General features: G+C 40.3%; 1 protein-coding gene across 2 annotated transcripts in view; it reads right to left on the bottom strand.

Moving 5' to 3' along the window:
* Window positions 1-11239, bottom strand: part of PDZD8 (PDZ domain containing 8) — a 108426-nt gene extending 97187 nt beyond the window's left edge. For both annotated transcript variants that reach the window (XM_037805348.1, XM_037805349.1), the window contains exon 1: window positions 10129-11239. In XM_037805348.1, coding sequence (XP_037661276.1) covers window positions 10129-10997 — 869 coding nt within the window. In that variant the 5' untranslated portion in view covers window positions 10998-11239. The remainder of the gene's footprint in view (window positions 1-10128) is intronic.
* Between the last annotated feature and the right edge of the window lie 4128 nt (window positions 11240-15367).

Here is a 15367-nt window from a genome sequence, read left to right as displayed (position 1 = left end):
CTTATGCCTGTGTATCTGAGCAAAACCCCTACATTAGACCTATGCTGGAGACTGCAGAAATAATAGGGAAGTGAATAATAACTAATGCTGCCTTACATATAGATAGTTATGTTATTTAAAAACTTCTAAAAATTTAGGCTTTAATCTCATTCAATCTCAAAAACAAGTGGCACGCCTTGTCTAAGGATACATTAAATCAACAAATCAATAGCAATTCCAGAAATAAAACAGAAATCGCTCATCTTCTAATCCTACTGTTCCTAGCCAGAAGGCCAAGTTATTTTCAAGAGAAATTGTAAGAACACAGAGTATCCCCAAGGCTCCAGTGATGATTACCATAGAACCTGGCTCAATAAATGCTTACTGACTATCATGAATCTGAGCCACATTCAGTTCAGATGAAATCCTAACTCTGTAGTACTAAAAAGTTAAAATATTTTGAATAAGCAACTTACTTAAAAATTTTAACTTACTCAAATGTTTTGATAAATTGAATAAAAACTGGGCTATAGTTTAGACAGACTATATTAATGGGCTTTATTGTAGACTAAGACTGTCAGAAAGTTTCTCTTTATATCTCACCAATCTCAAAATATCTGTACTAAATTAAAAATATCTCTACTACTTACCACTTCAGCACTTATAGACAAAAGGACATATATTTTACTACAAATATTTAATTAAATTCTTCCCATGTCAATAGTTTGCCATCTAGTTCTGATTAAGATTGAGAATGTTAAACATTGAGAACTAACAACCTTTCAAAATATTTAAATAGACCAGACATTATCTATCCTAAATTTTGCAGAAAACAGTGTTAGTCTTAATAATGGTGAGAACAAAATAAGATTTTCAGTGCATTATAGAAATAATTATCATACACATGTATAATTAGCTAATATGGAATGGCTCTTATTTCAGCCACAGCAAGCTTCACATAATTAAAAGCTTTTAATTATTTACTTGCTTGACCAAATGATAGGGTAGCAAGACTGTGTAGTCAGTAATAACAATCATCCTTAGTATTGAATGTTAGTATAATCTAGTATGTAAGAAAGACTATTGTGTAAAAAGGACAAAAAGTTAGCATATAACACAAACACCAGATATACTATTTAGTATATACTGATGTCCGCATGAAATAGTTGTATCTAAGAACACAACACAGTTTTCAAAATACCTATTCTTGTAGCTAGCTAATAAACAGACATGATCATCTCCCCATTTTTGCTACTGAAGATTTTCCAGCAAACAACAATAGCCACTTACCACTGCCAGTTATACATGTAGGATACAAAGTTGATCCTAGGAAAAGCACCATTTCTAAATGCACTTAGGTCACAAACACATGTTTTACTGGCACATATCTTACTGATTAGGTACTCATAACAGATAGTTAATACAAAAGAATAAACCCAATTAAAATATTTTTACTGTACTAAATCACAGCATTTTTGTTTTTATGTGCATACCAACAAGAATCAATAATGCTGGGGAGGGAGGAACTTTCTAGCTCTGTCATAAAAGTTGTGCAAATCAAAGCCAAGAAATTTCAGTACTTCACCGACCGTATCATCAGCTCCATTCTCCCTATAATATGTGAAGAATTCATGGGCATAAATACCCAACATGCTGACCAGAGAAAAAGAGAAATGTGTTTTAAAGCATTCTGCTAATATCATGAAAATTGATAATTATGCACCAGACCAGTGAAACAAGTTTGTTATTCTCCATCAGTTTATGGGAAGTATAATCTACAGTTTATCATTACTGACCTTTCCTAAGAATGTGAAATTAAAAACCGAGTTTTCTGGAGTGTCAGGGAAGGTTGCAAACACATTAGTGTTTGTTTTTTTGTTTATATATGGGAATGAGAGGAGACAATAGTGCCCATACAGTTCCCCAACAGACCTTGAAGTCAGAGTTACAACTGATCTCAGTCAGCCTAATTGACCAGGGTCTGTGAGCGTGCATGTACAGGGAACTGGAGGTGTTCCTCTTCAATACTGATTTTGCAATCAGTACTTGGTTACTGCCATCAGTCTGTGTTTACAATGCTAACCTTCAACTATTAAAAAAAAAGATTAAAATATATTCCATACATTCTGTTTAAGAAATTTGGAAAATTCAGGTGTTCTTTAAACAAAATGAATTCAAAGTCCCTGCACTTCACTTACATGGCTGAGTTCACTTTGTGAAAATTCTTCAAGCTGTACATTTAGGATTTTGGCAGTTTTCTGTACACATACACATGCATGTGCATTTATACATATACACACACACATATATACATGCATACACACACATATGGAATAGTTCAGTAAAAAGTCTGCTCAAAAAAATTTTCAGCATTTTAAGGGCTAACCTGCTTTTTAATATAGGATGGTTGAAAGGTGATAAGCATAGACCTGAAGAAAGTGATGGAGTGAGCTCTTCCAGTATCTGTGGGAAAAGCATTCCAGAAGAAAGAATAGCAAATGCATGCTTGGAGTGTGGAAAAGAACAATAAGGAAGAACAAACTAAGTGAGAGGAGGAGTGATAGAAGATAAGGTCAGAGCTGGGGAACATGGCCCAGCGGAGTAAAGCAATGAATGAATGAATCAGATCCATATAAATTGCCTGGAGTGATATCCATGATACACTGCTACCCTTAAAAACCAATTTGCAGGGTCCCTTGTTATTATTAAGTAAAGAGAAGGAGTAAGACTCCCTCTGTATATAGTTGCTTATAATGTGAGTTTGAGCATAGTTAAGTGTCGACATCAAACCTAACACTGGGTATCTCAAAAGAATGAAATTTTTAAAGGGAGGAGTAGATTTTTAATTTTCTTTATGCTCCTCAATACCATTTGGACATTTGCAAAAACTTGGCAACAAACAAACAAAACCCTAATAAATCTAATAAATCACAGGGAAAATAGCAAAAGAAAAAAATCTAGGATGTGCAGAAAGGTACGTGTAGAAGGACGTTTATGGTACCATTATTTATACTTGTGAGAAACTGAAAACAAAAACAAAAACAAAATATCAACAAGAATTTGTTGTCATATGGTACTTCCATACAATGTAACACCATGCATCTGTTAAAACAAAAGAGGAAGATATATTCAGAAAATCCAAAATATAGTAAGAAAAAGAAAAACACAAAAACAACAATAAAAAAAAACACAAGTAGCTACTGATGGGGGGTAAAGAGTATGATGTTGTTTTTATAAATTGGTAACAAATTATAGCACATTTAGAAAAAAATTTGGAAGACAATTCCCCGAATTTAACCATGGTTTTCTTTAAAAGAAGCTGACAGGAAACTTTAATGTTTATGTTACATATTTTCATGCTGCTTGAATTTTTACAGTTGAGCTTATCACTCATTGAAAGGGGGAAAATATTAATGCATTACCTAGCAAATATCTGACATATGTAAGGGTAATCAACAAATATGTGAGTAATTAAAGGTACATTTATTCAGCACCAACATTTATGTGACAAATTTATTAACTCCAATTAGATAGATATTATCTCTGTTTCCATTTCACAAATATGGAAACTGAGACTAAGGGAGGGTGAGGTCTCTTGCTAAGTCATAGTGCTAATACTTGAAGACAAGTCCACAATGCTCCTAAGCTCTCTCTACTGGAATAGACAACCTAAGTACTTAAGTACAGCCTCACCCCAAAAGAATTAAATAATTCCTTAGTACTGGCAGTCTCTACTTATCACCTACAGTTCTACTCATCTGAAGGCAAATAATTACCACTCATAGCTCATTTTTCCTAGGACAAATAGAGTAAGTACACAATTTGATGCCAGTCTTAGCAATTTAGCAAGACAGATTTTGAAACTACTCTGTAAAACTTCTGCTAATGACCAGGTAGTTGGTTTTATGACTTTCCGATGAAGCATAGTGTGCTCTGATGCCAGGCCAAAAAAGTGTCAGTGGGTCCTATGACTCTGAGGAAGGAACAAAGTGATTTCATAGCACTTGTTTCCTGGTGACACTGGAGAAAACGGAGAACTTTATAAAAAGATGTTTTGTGGTAGAAACTCTAAATTGAAGTGTGAGATATTCAGACTCTAGACAGGCTTCAAGGGGACTATAAATTCCCATGAAATTAAATGAAATTTTATTTATGAATTTTGGGCAGAGCATCCACAACTTTCACTGACATTCTAAAAAAGGACCTCAAAAGAGGGTTTAAAGATATACGTTTCAATGTACAGGCATATATCACCCCCCTTCTTTTTTAAAGCATTTGAGCACAGTTTGTTGTTGTTGCTGTTAAGGATTTAGAATAGAGATCCACAAACATTTCTGTAAAGAGCCAGATAGTAAATACTTTAGAATTTGTGGGTGCATATGGTCTGTTACATCTTCTTCTTTTGTCAACCCTTTAAAAATGCTAACTTGTGGGCCTAACACCAGTAGTTTGCATACCCCTGGTTTAAAGTAATAGTTGGTTCCACAGAAATAACATAGTATGGGCTTTGGGAGTCCAGCCCTTTTTTTAAGGACCTTGAGAAAGTCATTAATTTCCTCTAAGTTTCAAGTTTCTACATCTGCAAAAATGAGATACCAACCTCCCCCTCCCCCTATAGCAGCTGTAACGATCAAGTGAGATAGCACGTGTATGGAGTGCACACCCTGTTCCTGGCACACAGGAAGCAAACATATTTTATTACCTCTGTGACAGATCATTAGTAATACTCGCAACTCAATATTAAATACTTGATTAGGCATGCTCCTCCAATATAATCTACTTTATAATGATCTGCTTTGACCATTTCTAGAAACAAACGGGCTTTCCAGGATAGCCAAATAACGATTAGAATTATTGATTAGAATACATTACTGATTAGAACCTAACAGCCTCCTTATTATTATTATTCTTTCTTCAAAATACAAATCAAATTTACAGAACACAAATATTTATCAACACATTAGTTTCCAACTAACGTGTTCTAAAGTCCTACATCACAACAATTCAGAGCAGCTTAAGTAAATCTAAACCATAAGAACAAAAATCGGCACTACACAACAGGAGACTGAGTTAAGTGTACCAAGGAACTTAAGATCACAATGTATTATTACACAGCACCAAAGGTAATCAGGTGTTTGCCTTCCTGCTTCTCACAAAACTAAAAGTCTTAAATATATCCAAATGTCATTTAGGTGGAGTAAGCATGTAGTATTATAATGAGTTTTAATTGTTCTGTTTTCTCCAGATAGAAAGACCAATGGTCTTGAGAGGATGAGTTGTTTTAGCCATTTTTATCACCTTTACCGTATCTCCCACAACACTGTATCTGGTAGTCTTCTGTAAGCAGTTTACAGAAATAAAATGACTATTTTAAAAATGACTTAATTATTTATCATCTGTAAGACAATGATCTTATGATTTCATTGTGACAACATATTTCACCTCTTTATATCCAAGAGAAAGCATAATTGATTTAAAAAATTTACAATACATCATTACTCAAGACAGCAAGAGCAATACGATAATGTCATTGTCGTGACTTTCAAAGTATTAAAGGTTAGCTGTATTTCCTACTAACTTAACATTAGTAACTAAAACTAGGATTTTTACAATCACTAAGGAAATTCAGTATCTATTTTTAAGTATTTTCAAACCTAAATAAGTATCTTTTAAAAGGAGTCTATGTAGAAAGAACAGATATAGTGCATTACACCTAACTTTATGAATGATTTTGTCAACTTTAAGAGAATTTACTCTGAAAGTTTTTGAGAAGACCTGGATCACTTAAAACATCTTTACATTAGATAATCAATAAAATAAAAAAGCAATAACGTTAAGAATAAATGTTTTTCCTCCTCATCTCAGAAGACCAAAGAAGAAATAACTCAATTGCAAACCACATTATGGAGTATGAGGCTTTCCAGTACAAGCCTAATTTAGTCGTCTGAAATTAATGGTATATCCAGGGAAGATACAGATAATTATAAAGATGTTAAAAGGTTCTGCACCTAACTAAATAGAGCCCTGTTTCTCACAGGGACAGTGCCCCTCTCCATTCTCCAGTCACTAAGAATGTGAAAAGTTTCCACAAATACATACAAGAACGTTTGTCAAGAGTAAAAGAACAAAACAATCAGTTATGGCAAAAATATATTCAGAAGACATTCATTCCATGGGCCTGAAAAGTGAAGTTTTCCCTAAATATCTGTTCCATACTCTTCTATTAAACTGAAAAATAGTTTCAATAAATAGAGGCTCCCTTATTTGTAGATCAGAGTAGCAAATGTTTATATATGTATTAATGACCCATCTCATACCAAGACAAATTATCCACCAAACAGCAGCCACTATTTACTTAAAATCACTATAACGCAGAGAAATGGAAAATGTTTTAAGAGAATTTTTTTTCTCACAAAGTGATTTTTAAAAATTATTATACTGATAATATTATATTGGCAATATCTTTTATAAAATAAAGTTGCTGAATGAACGTTCCTTCAAAGATGTAGTATTTCAAGAGGAGTAAAAATTATCACCCTCTCCTATCCAACTATTAACTTGTGCCATTTTTTCTAATTAGCAACAATAACGCTCCTCCTCATTTAGTAAGGGTCTCTAATTCATACAACTACAGGCAAGGCAAGTACTCTCAATAAATGTCACAAGTAAGTGGGGACCTAAACTCCACACAGGAGCTTACATACCAAGTTTGAACCAAGTAAGATACTAAAGTCCATCTGGCCATCCTGTAGTTATTACGAGGAATGCAGGCCTGGTACAACAAGATCTTCCAATTTTTCCTTCCTAAGAGAAGCCAGAAACCCAAATCATGCAAAATCTTCCATTTCATTAAAAGTTGGCAATTAAAAAAACAAAAACAAAATACATGCAATGCAAACAAATAAAAAGTTTCTGTAAACTGAATTAGGCCCTCCAGTATGCAAACAGTGTTAGCTACATAGGAAATAATACTCTAGGAACAGAAGCATCAGTTAAGAATCTCAAATATTTGATTCCCTAACCCTAAAGAATCCAGGACTATTACTCAGATTTCATGCTGTAGAAGGATTCTCCACACCGTCAAGAACATTACTGGTAATCAACCTTTCTCCTTGAAGATTAGTTTTTAGTTTAATTTTTAAAAATACATTACTTTAATCTACTATTTAAAAATTTACAGTTTAAGAATGAAATCAAAACACTGAGGTGGCAGAATTAAGGAATTCCTAACTTTTATAAATCAGTAAGTACATTTTCTACAACTCATAATTAATTTTTAAACTATTATGTTTTACAAACTGTGTTAGTTGGGTAAAATGATACATTAATCTATGGGGTCCTTACAAAGTAACAACTTGAGCTACTTAGCATCTCTAGATGAAACATCAGGAACTAGAAGCCCTGATAGGCCACTTCACTTTAGCAACATGAAAAAGGAAAAACAAACTGGGGGGTTGGGGAGAGGAGAAGTGACCACAATGTTAACTGGCAAGATATTTCTGTTATGCAATAATTAAAAGTACCAAAAGATCCTCAGACTCAATACAATTTTCTTTATTGCTTAAACTGATCAGATAGCTAAAAAGATGAACCAGCAAAATCTTCTATTTGGATTAAAAAAAGAAGTGCTATTTGGGACAGTAATCAAAGATTTTAACCTCATGATTTAATCTTCAACGGGGCCCCTCTGAAAATTTCCAATAAGAAAAAAAAATGCTTTACAGTCACACTCTTCTCAGAGCTTTTGGTTAATCTGGAAAGATAGTCCACATATATGTTGATGCCCTACTTTTTTTTTTAATCCCTTAAAAACAACAGGGTGAAGTTTGGGAAAAAAAAAAAAAAAGTCTGACTCAGGGAGAATTGTGAGACATCTTAGATGAATTTTAATTCATTCTCCTGTCTGAAACTTGATCATCACCTAGTCTGATAGACATCTGGCAGAACAGTTATATGGATAAGAGAACACAACACCTCCTGAGGCAGTCCTTTTCATCCGCAATACTTGTATTATTTTTACTAAGCTAAAATCAGTAACTTCAACCCCATCAACAATAGTCTAGTTTAGATTTTAAACACAGCTAATTCAATTCTCACTAGACTCTAAGTTCCATGAGGATTGAGGCTATTTCTGTTCAGTATTGAAGTCCCAGCACCTAGAACAATAATAGGCATACAGTAGGCGTACAATAAAGATTTGCAGATTGAGTGATGTGTTCTGTGCTGACCGATCATTGAAATGTCCCTAATATAGAAAGCCAAAATGTGTACATTGCTGGATGTGGTCACTTAATGCTCAAGGTTTTAAAACTGAAATATCATAAGCAAACTCATGCTGGGCTTTTTTTTCTTTTAATCCCTTGTTTACAGTAAATGAAAAGCAATTTTACCATACTTTAAATGGCAATGCTATTCAACGATACAGATAATAAAGCTCCTTCAAAGCAATAAACTTCTCAATAGCTCCTCATCTACTATTCATAATTTCTTTCAGATTTAACTGAATTCTAAGCCTACCTTAAAAAATCTCAAAATGATATGGAACTTCACTAGCACTGGCTATTTTGCAAATAACTCTAGTAATAATAACTGAGTCAAATCTGATTACCTATAAACTATCCAAAAAGCATCAGAATCGAAGTTGCGATAGATTACCAAAGTCTATCACAACTTTTTCTCATGACATTCTTAGCAACACACTACTATAAACACCTCACTACTTAAACACTAAAACTAATTCATAATTCTAGTTAGTCACTTATATTGTAGACTTAGTTTCATAAAGTATGTTCTACTTCACAGAACAGGAAATCAAACACAGTTAACAACCAGCACCCCATTCTCTAAAAATCTATGGAAAATTTCCATTATAAAGTACATTTCTACTGCCACCCAATAGTCTTAAGCTTCTGCTGTATGCTATTAGCCTAAGTGAAACATAATTAGTAAAGTAGATCTGCCATATATACAAATATAATTCATTCCAAACCCAACCATAACATGTTCCTTGATTTATCTGGGTCAGTGATCGTTGAGACTATGATAGAAAATTAATGACCTAGAAATATGCAATTTCCACTAACAAGCATTAGGTAAGGGAAATACAAGATGAACATTTTATAATAAAAGGCAAAATCCAAGAGTCATTTTAATGAACACAACATTAAAGGACAGAGAAAACAGAACTTCAGTTGCATTAGAAGAAACAGTCACATATGACCATGTATGAACCCTCATCCACTCCAACTGAAGAGAGGGCTGTCCAGCCCCAGAACCTCCAGCCGTATAAAAGTATCTTTCCCCTTCCATTTCCTCTGTAGTATTAAAAGAAAACTCTTACAATAATCAAAACAGCAAAATTATTAATATACTACACAAAACTAAGCCATCAGATGCAGGAATGCTTTAAAAAATTTAAGATCACAACTTAGCTTTTAAATACTGTCTGAAAGGTGATTTCAGGTTCTGTGTAAGGAACTTAGAGCCACAGAGAGTAAACACTTGAGGGGCAGAGTCTGCATCTGTGCAGATGACATTAACACACAATGTACACTATGTACAGGCTCCCAACTCATTTTCCAATTTTCTGTGGAAAAGAATTCCTACCACCTCTGCACTGAAAGTTACCAAAACATCAAAGCAAAAGTGGCTTGTAGTTGCAAAATACAACGGATTTGAGCCTGTACTTTGAGTCCAGGAACAATTTCTCAACGTGGACAAGGAGATGCTGCAAAGCTGATGACACCGCTGCCCTCAATGCAGCAACCGCAAACAGAAATAGTTTCTCAGCAGTCCCAGAGCCGACTCCAGTGGACTAGGGTGGACTTCCCGTCCATGTTTAATACGCTGTTTATAAAAAGACGGATTCTACCCACGTGGGCAGCACCTTGAATGCCCACGAACACACGAAAAGATTTCTAGCTCATATTAATGCCGTTTTGGTTAGCAAAAATAAAGCGTCCGCTACTTGTGTTTCTTTAGGGCGCTGTCCAGGTTTGGGAAAATCCCTGGAAAAGCAGGGGCTGGGGAGAAGCCTTTGCCCTTCCAACCCAAGGCAGGCAGCCGCATCCCGCCAGGCCCGGATTCCGCAGCTGGGCTCCCCTCTCCCCGCGCCCGTGGACTGCCTCCCCGCCCCCGGCTTCCCCTCACCTGATCTTGTAACTCGGAAGGGTATGCTTGCGCTTGATGATTTTCTTGAGCTGGTTGACGATGATGGAGGTGAGCTGGGGCATAGGCCGCCCTTCAAACTGGGAGCGCACCTCGAAGTCGATCAGCGGGTCCTCGACGAAGGAGAAGAACCAGTGGGTGAAGGGCACGCGAGTGAGGACGAAGCGCAGCCTCCCCACCACTCGGGACAGCTTGACGAACAAGTAGGCGGACTTGCCAAACACCAGGTCCACGTCGATGGCCAGGTGGAAGCCCCCGTGGTACTCCACCTCCGCCTCGAAGGCCAGCTCCTCGGGGGAGGTGGCGGGCAGCGCCTCCCCCTCCGGGCCGTCGGGCTCCCCGGTAGCCGAGGGCACGACGGGCCGGAGGAGCCGGATGGTCTTGATAAAGGGCACGGTCTCGCCCAAGAACACGTCCCGAAGGCTCAGCCCCTCCAGCAGACGCCCGGCCGTCCTGGTCTGCAGCAGCTCCTCGAACTCCACCTTGATCTTCTTGGTGATCCAGCGGCGGGCCAGCGCGGTGTCCCGCAGCTCCCGGAACAGGAACAGGATGGTGGCGTTGAGGAAGTAGCAGGTCTCCCGCGTCGGCAGGGAGGGGGTCTCGGGGGTCGGGGTCGCGCCACCCTCGGGAGACCCGCCGGAGGGCTCCTCAGCCCCGCCGCCACCGCCATAAAGGTACTCCCTCAGGGGCAGGCCCGGCACCGGCTTGATGTAGCGGAAGCCCTCGCCCGCGCCGGCGGCCTCGTCCGGCGGCGGCTCGAGATGTTTGCGGTACAGCAGCAGGAACTGGGTGAGGAGCGTGAGGAAGGAGCCTAGCACGGCCGACGCCAAGATCATGAGCAGCAGGCCCATCCCGCCCCCGCCGCCGCTCGGGCGCCCCAGGCACCTGCTCCCGCGCCCACAGCGCCGCTCTTTTCACGCCGCCGCCCCCGCTGCCTCCATCTTGAGGACATCGGAGTGCGGGGTGGGGGCGAGCGGCTCCCTGGGCCTCGTCCGGCTAATCCAGCCGACTCGGCGCGGCGCCTTTGCCCGCGGCGGCCCGCGCCTCCTTGTACGCTGCCCGAGACGGCTGGCGTGGTGGCTGTGGCTGCGGCCGCGGCGGAGGCAGCGGTAGCGGCGGGGACCTGGGCGGGACCGGGGCGGGAGGGGGCGGGATCGGCGCCTCTCTCCGGCTTCCGTTCATTGGACGAGTGGCACTTGACGCAAGGCACGTGACGCCAGGCGCGTGCTCGCTCTCGGCAGCGTCGCCTGGCAGCCGGCTCCTGGACGCGCGCACGCGGGTCCTTATTCACCTCTGGGGCACACTTCCAGCCCCGCCCCCCAACGCCAATGTTCCATTCCCCGGCAGCCCCCGCCGGGCGGAACACGTGGCTGTCACTTCTGGATCCGCCGCAGGGAGCGGAGAGGATAACTGGGTCGGCGGGTTGGCGGAGAAGGAGGGCCAGGCGGAGTTGGTTTGGTGCGCTGTTGATCCTCATCATCCCGTTATCTTCCAATGCGCCCATCCCCCTTCAGTTGGCCGTGGTCCCTGTCTGTTACCTCCGCTGCAGTGTGGTTCTTCCCATCGCGCCCCGGACGGATGGGCTGGCGGCGGCTTTCCCTCCAGGGCAGCTCCGCAGAGGACATGGCCTGTCTGTTCGGAGACGTCCCAAGCCGAGGACAAGAGAGGACTGCCTCAGAGACCGCCATCGCTGACCCCCAATCCGACCGGCAGACGCTCTGTGTCGGGGGAGGGTGGGTGCTGGGAGGGAAGGACAGAGAAAAGAGGAGTGAGATGCGGACTTACTATACCACCAGGGTGGATAGTCAAGACTTAAGTAAGAAAGAATTAAGTAAAAGAGCTGAGACGAAGAATGAGGAGTAAGATTAATTTGCCGGATGATTGGAAGATGAATAGTGGCTGACTGTCAAGCTCTTGCAGTATGCTAAGAAGCCCCCAAGTGTATTACCACATATAATCCATCTATGAGGAAGTTTGGTTTTCCCTTCCCCCTGTTTTACAGATGGAAACACTGGCACAGAGAGGCCAAGGAAGTTGCCTGGGATCACACAGTGGAGCCTGATTGGTCTAACACGAAACCCTAAGCTCTTGGTCACTTTGTATCATGACTCCGAGATCACTAGAGTTGGACTGCAGCGTCTCTGTTCCTTGGTTCAGAAAAGGTGAGTTGGATAACCAGGGTGGTTAGGAAAGACTTCAGGGAATTTTGCACTGAAGCCATAGATTTAATGAAGCCAGGTTGCCCAGCAATAGCAATATCCACCACCACCCCCGCTGCCCCCCCCACACACACACATGCATGCACCCTCTGGCTACTTGGTTGTTACATCATAAATGCTTATGTACCTCCAACCACAGGGACACCACAGCAGTTCTACCACTAGTCTTACAGGGGTTGGATATTCCCCTACCTAAAAGGCCAACTCTGGCAGCCCTAAGGGACCTGGGCAGGGCTCCTCTCAAGCCCTGGAAGATCTTCAAGCCAGTGATTCCAGAAAAAAAAAGAGTTCTTCCCCATGTGAGAAACAAGCACTATTCCTAAAAGGAGTAAATGCTCACCCGATTGTGGAGAAGAAAAGAATTTATTCACAATCTTGCAAGAACAGGCGCCCAGCCCAAAATGTGGGGGGTTTGTGCACAGAACAATAGACTCAGCAGAATTTATTCCCTACACCTAACCACAAGTCCCTCCCCTGTTTCTCCAGTGGCTGGATACTCCAGAAGTTACATTCTATTGGACAAGCCTAACTAGCCCCTGCAAATTGGAAACATTTGAAAAAAAGTCTCCTGCACAAACTTGAAACATTTGAAACAAGTCTCCACCCCTCTTTCCTTTGTTCTTTAACTGCAGAGCTCTCTGAGCTAATTTGGTAACAACTTATAAAACTATTTTAGGAACCCCTACCCCAGCCTTGGAAGGACAGTGGGCGGATAAACAGGAGGACCAGCCACGAATTATAGCTTGGCTTCTTGTCCCTCTGCCATTCCCCTGAGCTGCCCCCACCCTGTGTGAAAGCTCAACTTAGATCTAATTCTCACACCCAGCCAGGGCAGGTGCAGGACTTTGGAACCTGTCACATCTTATTAGGGGTCTCATGCCCAGGTGTGAGACCAGAATAGCTCTGTTACTATGAAAACATAAGACAGGTGTCTGCTTAGAAACCAGGGTCAAACTCCACATTTCTCATGCTATGGAAGTCCAAAACTGTTCCAGGATTTCTGAGAATGCCAGGCAACTTATGTCCTCGTGGCTGCTGTCTCAGTTCTACATGGTGACAATCCAAATGGGCAAATTATATTCTTCCTCTATTTCCACCCAAAACCTTACTCGTAATATTCATGCATCGTTGTGGTAAATGTCACAGAAGCTGGGGTGGGGTGAGGGGTGGCCAGGGAACAGAGGAGGAGTTGTTTACATTACTGAGCTATTATTACTTCAGATTGCATATTGACCCATCCTGGATCTTAAAAATATGCTTCAACCACCTCCCTTCCTGGCAAGGGAAGTCTGTAGTCTTCAAGGGAAAGATTCTTCAGGATTCTCCTTCCTCTCTCCTCTTCCCAGCTGTTCTCACTCCTCAGATGGCTTCTGGGAATCCCAAATCTTCTCAATCCCTAATACAGAGCTACTTGTCTCCCCGGCAAAACTTGTCCTCTGAGGGTCCCACTCCAAATCCATGAAGGAACTCAGCAAGCCTTTTGCGAATATAAAAGAAAAGCATTTTTCCTTGTGTTATAAATGACTAGCATTTATTGAACACTAACAATAAGTGTAAAAGTGAATTTACCATGTGCCAGGCACATTTTTTTTCTTTTTTTAAAATACAGTTTTATTGAGATATATTCACATACCCTGCAATCATCCACAGTGTGCAATCAATTTTTTACAGTACCATCATATAGTTGTGCATTCATCACCACACTCGATTCCTGAACATTTTCCTTACTCCCAAAAAATAAAAATAAAAGTAAAAAACAACACATAGAACATTCCATCCCCCCCACCCCACCCCATTTTAATTTTTGTCCCAATTTTCCAATCATCTGTCCATACACTGGATGAAGGGAGTGTGAACCACAAGGTTTTCACAATCACACAGTCACACCATGTAAACTACATAGTTACATAATTGTCTTCAAGAATCAAGGCTACTGGGTTGCAGTTCAACAACTTCAGGTATTTCCCTCTAGCCATTCCAACACACTAAAAACTAAAAAGGGATCTCTATATAGTGCATAAAAATACCCTCCAGAGTGACCTCCCCACTCCATTTGAAATCTCTCAGCCACTGAAACTTTATTTTGTTTCATTTACCTTCCCCCTTTCGGTCAAGAAGATTTTCTCAATCCTATGATACCGGGTCCAGGCTCATCCCCAGGAGTCATGTCTTGCATTGCAGGCACAGTGTTAAGCATTCTAAATGCCTTATCCCATATAAACATTAAAATGGTATGAGTTTCTCATAAAGTCAAATTTATTCAATATTCAAATTAAAGTTAATATTCGTGATAACTTTTGTCATTAACATGCCCTTTATTTTATGAAATGATGCTGTATTAGGAGAACCTTACTGTTGTGTTTAATAGCCTCCCCTGGAAGGATATAAATTTGGCACCCCTATTTTTAAATAAATATTCTGCTGTTCCATACAAACCCAAAAGTCTAAGAATCACTGGCCCCAGCTCTAAAAACCTATGACTCTGAGTACGTCTTTGAAGAAGTTGTACTTTGCCTGCCTGCTTACCCTTTAATGTGCTTGAAATGACATCATTGAAATTAAGCTGCCCCAACAGCCTTCACAGGAAGCATCCATTTCAAGGATATTGGTAGTTGGATTCTGGAAGATAGGTTGCATGTAAGACTAGCATTCTCATCAACTAGAGAGAAGCATGGACTTCTTTCACTGCTAAAATCTGAATCTTTCCCGGGGACCACCAAATGGGATCAGAAACCAACACATGTGAATGTGGAGAGTTTGTGAGTAGAATGAAAACCAACTTGATAGAAATAATATAATACAAAATGATGCAAATATAGCCAAATATGGGGAAGGCATAAATAACTTTAGAATGTTTGCCTAAACAAATGATACAATAAACTATTTTGTGAGCTGTCAGAGCTCAAATTCAACAACTATTTTTGAGCATCTAGCATGTGTCAGACTCTGCGGAGTGAATAAGACAGCATCCCTGCCCTCAGGGGTGCCCAGCCCAGGTAGAA

This window comes from Choloepus didactylus, chromosome 15 (genome assembly GCF_015220235.1).
Source record: "Choloepus didactylus isolate mChoDid1 chromosome 15, mChoDid1.pri, whole genome shotgun sequence".
NCBI classification, from domain to species: Eukaryota; Metazoa; Chordata; class Mammalia; order Pilosa; family Megalonychidae; genus Choloepus; species Choloepus didactylus.
This window is presented reverse-complemented; position numbering and strand designations above follow the sequence as displayed.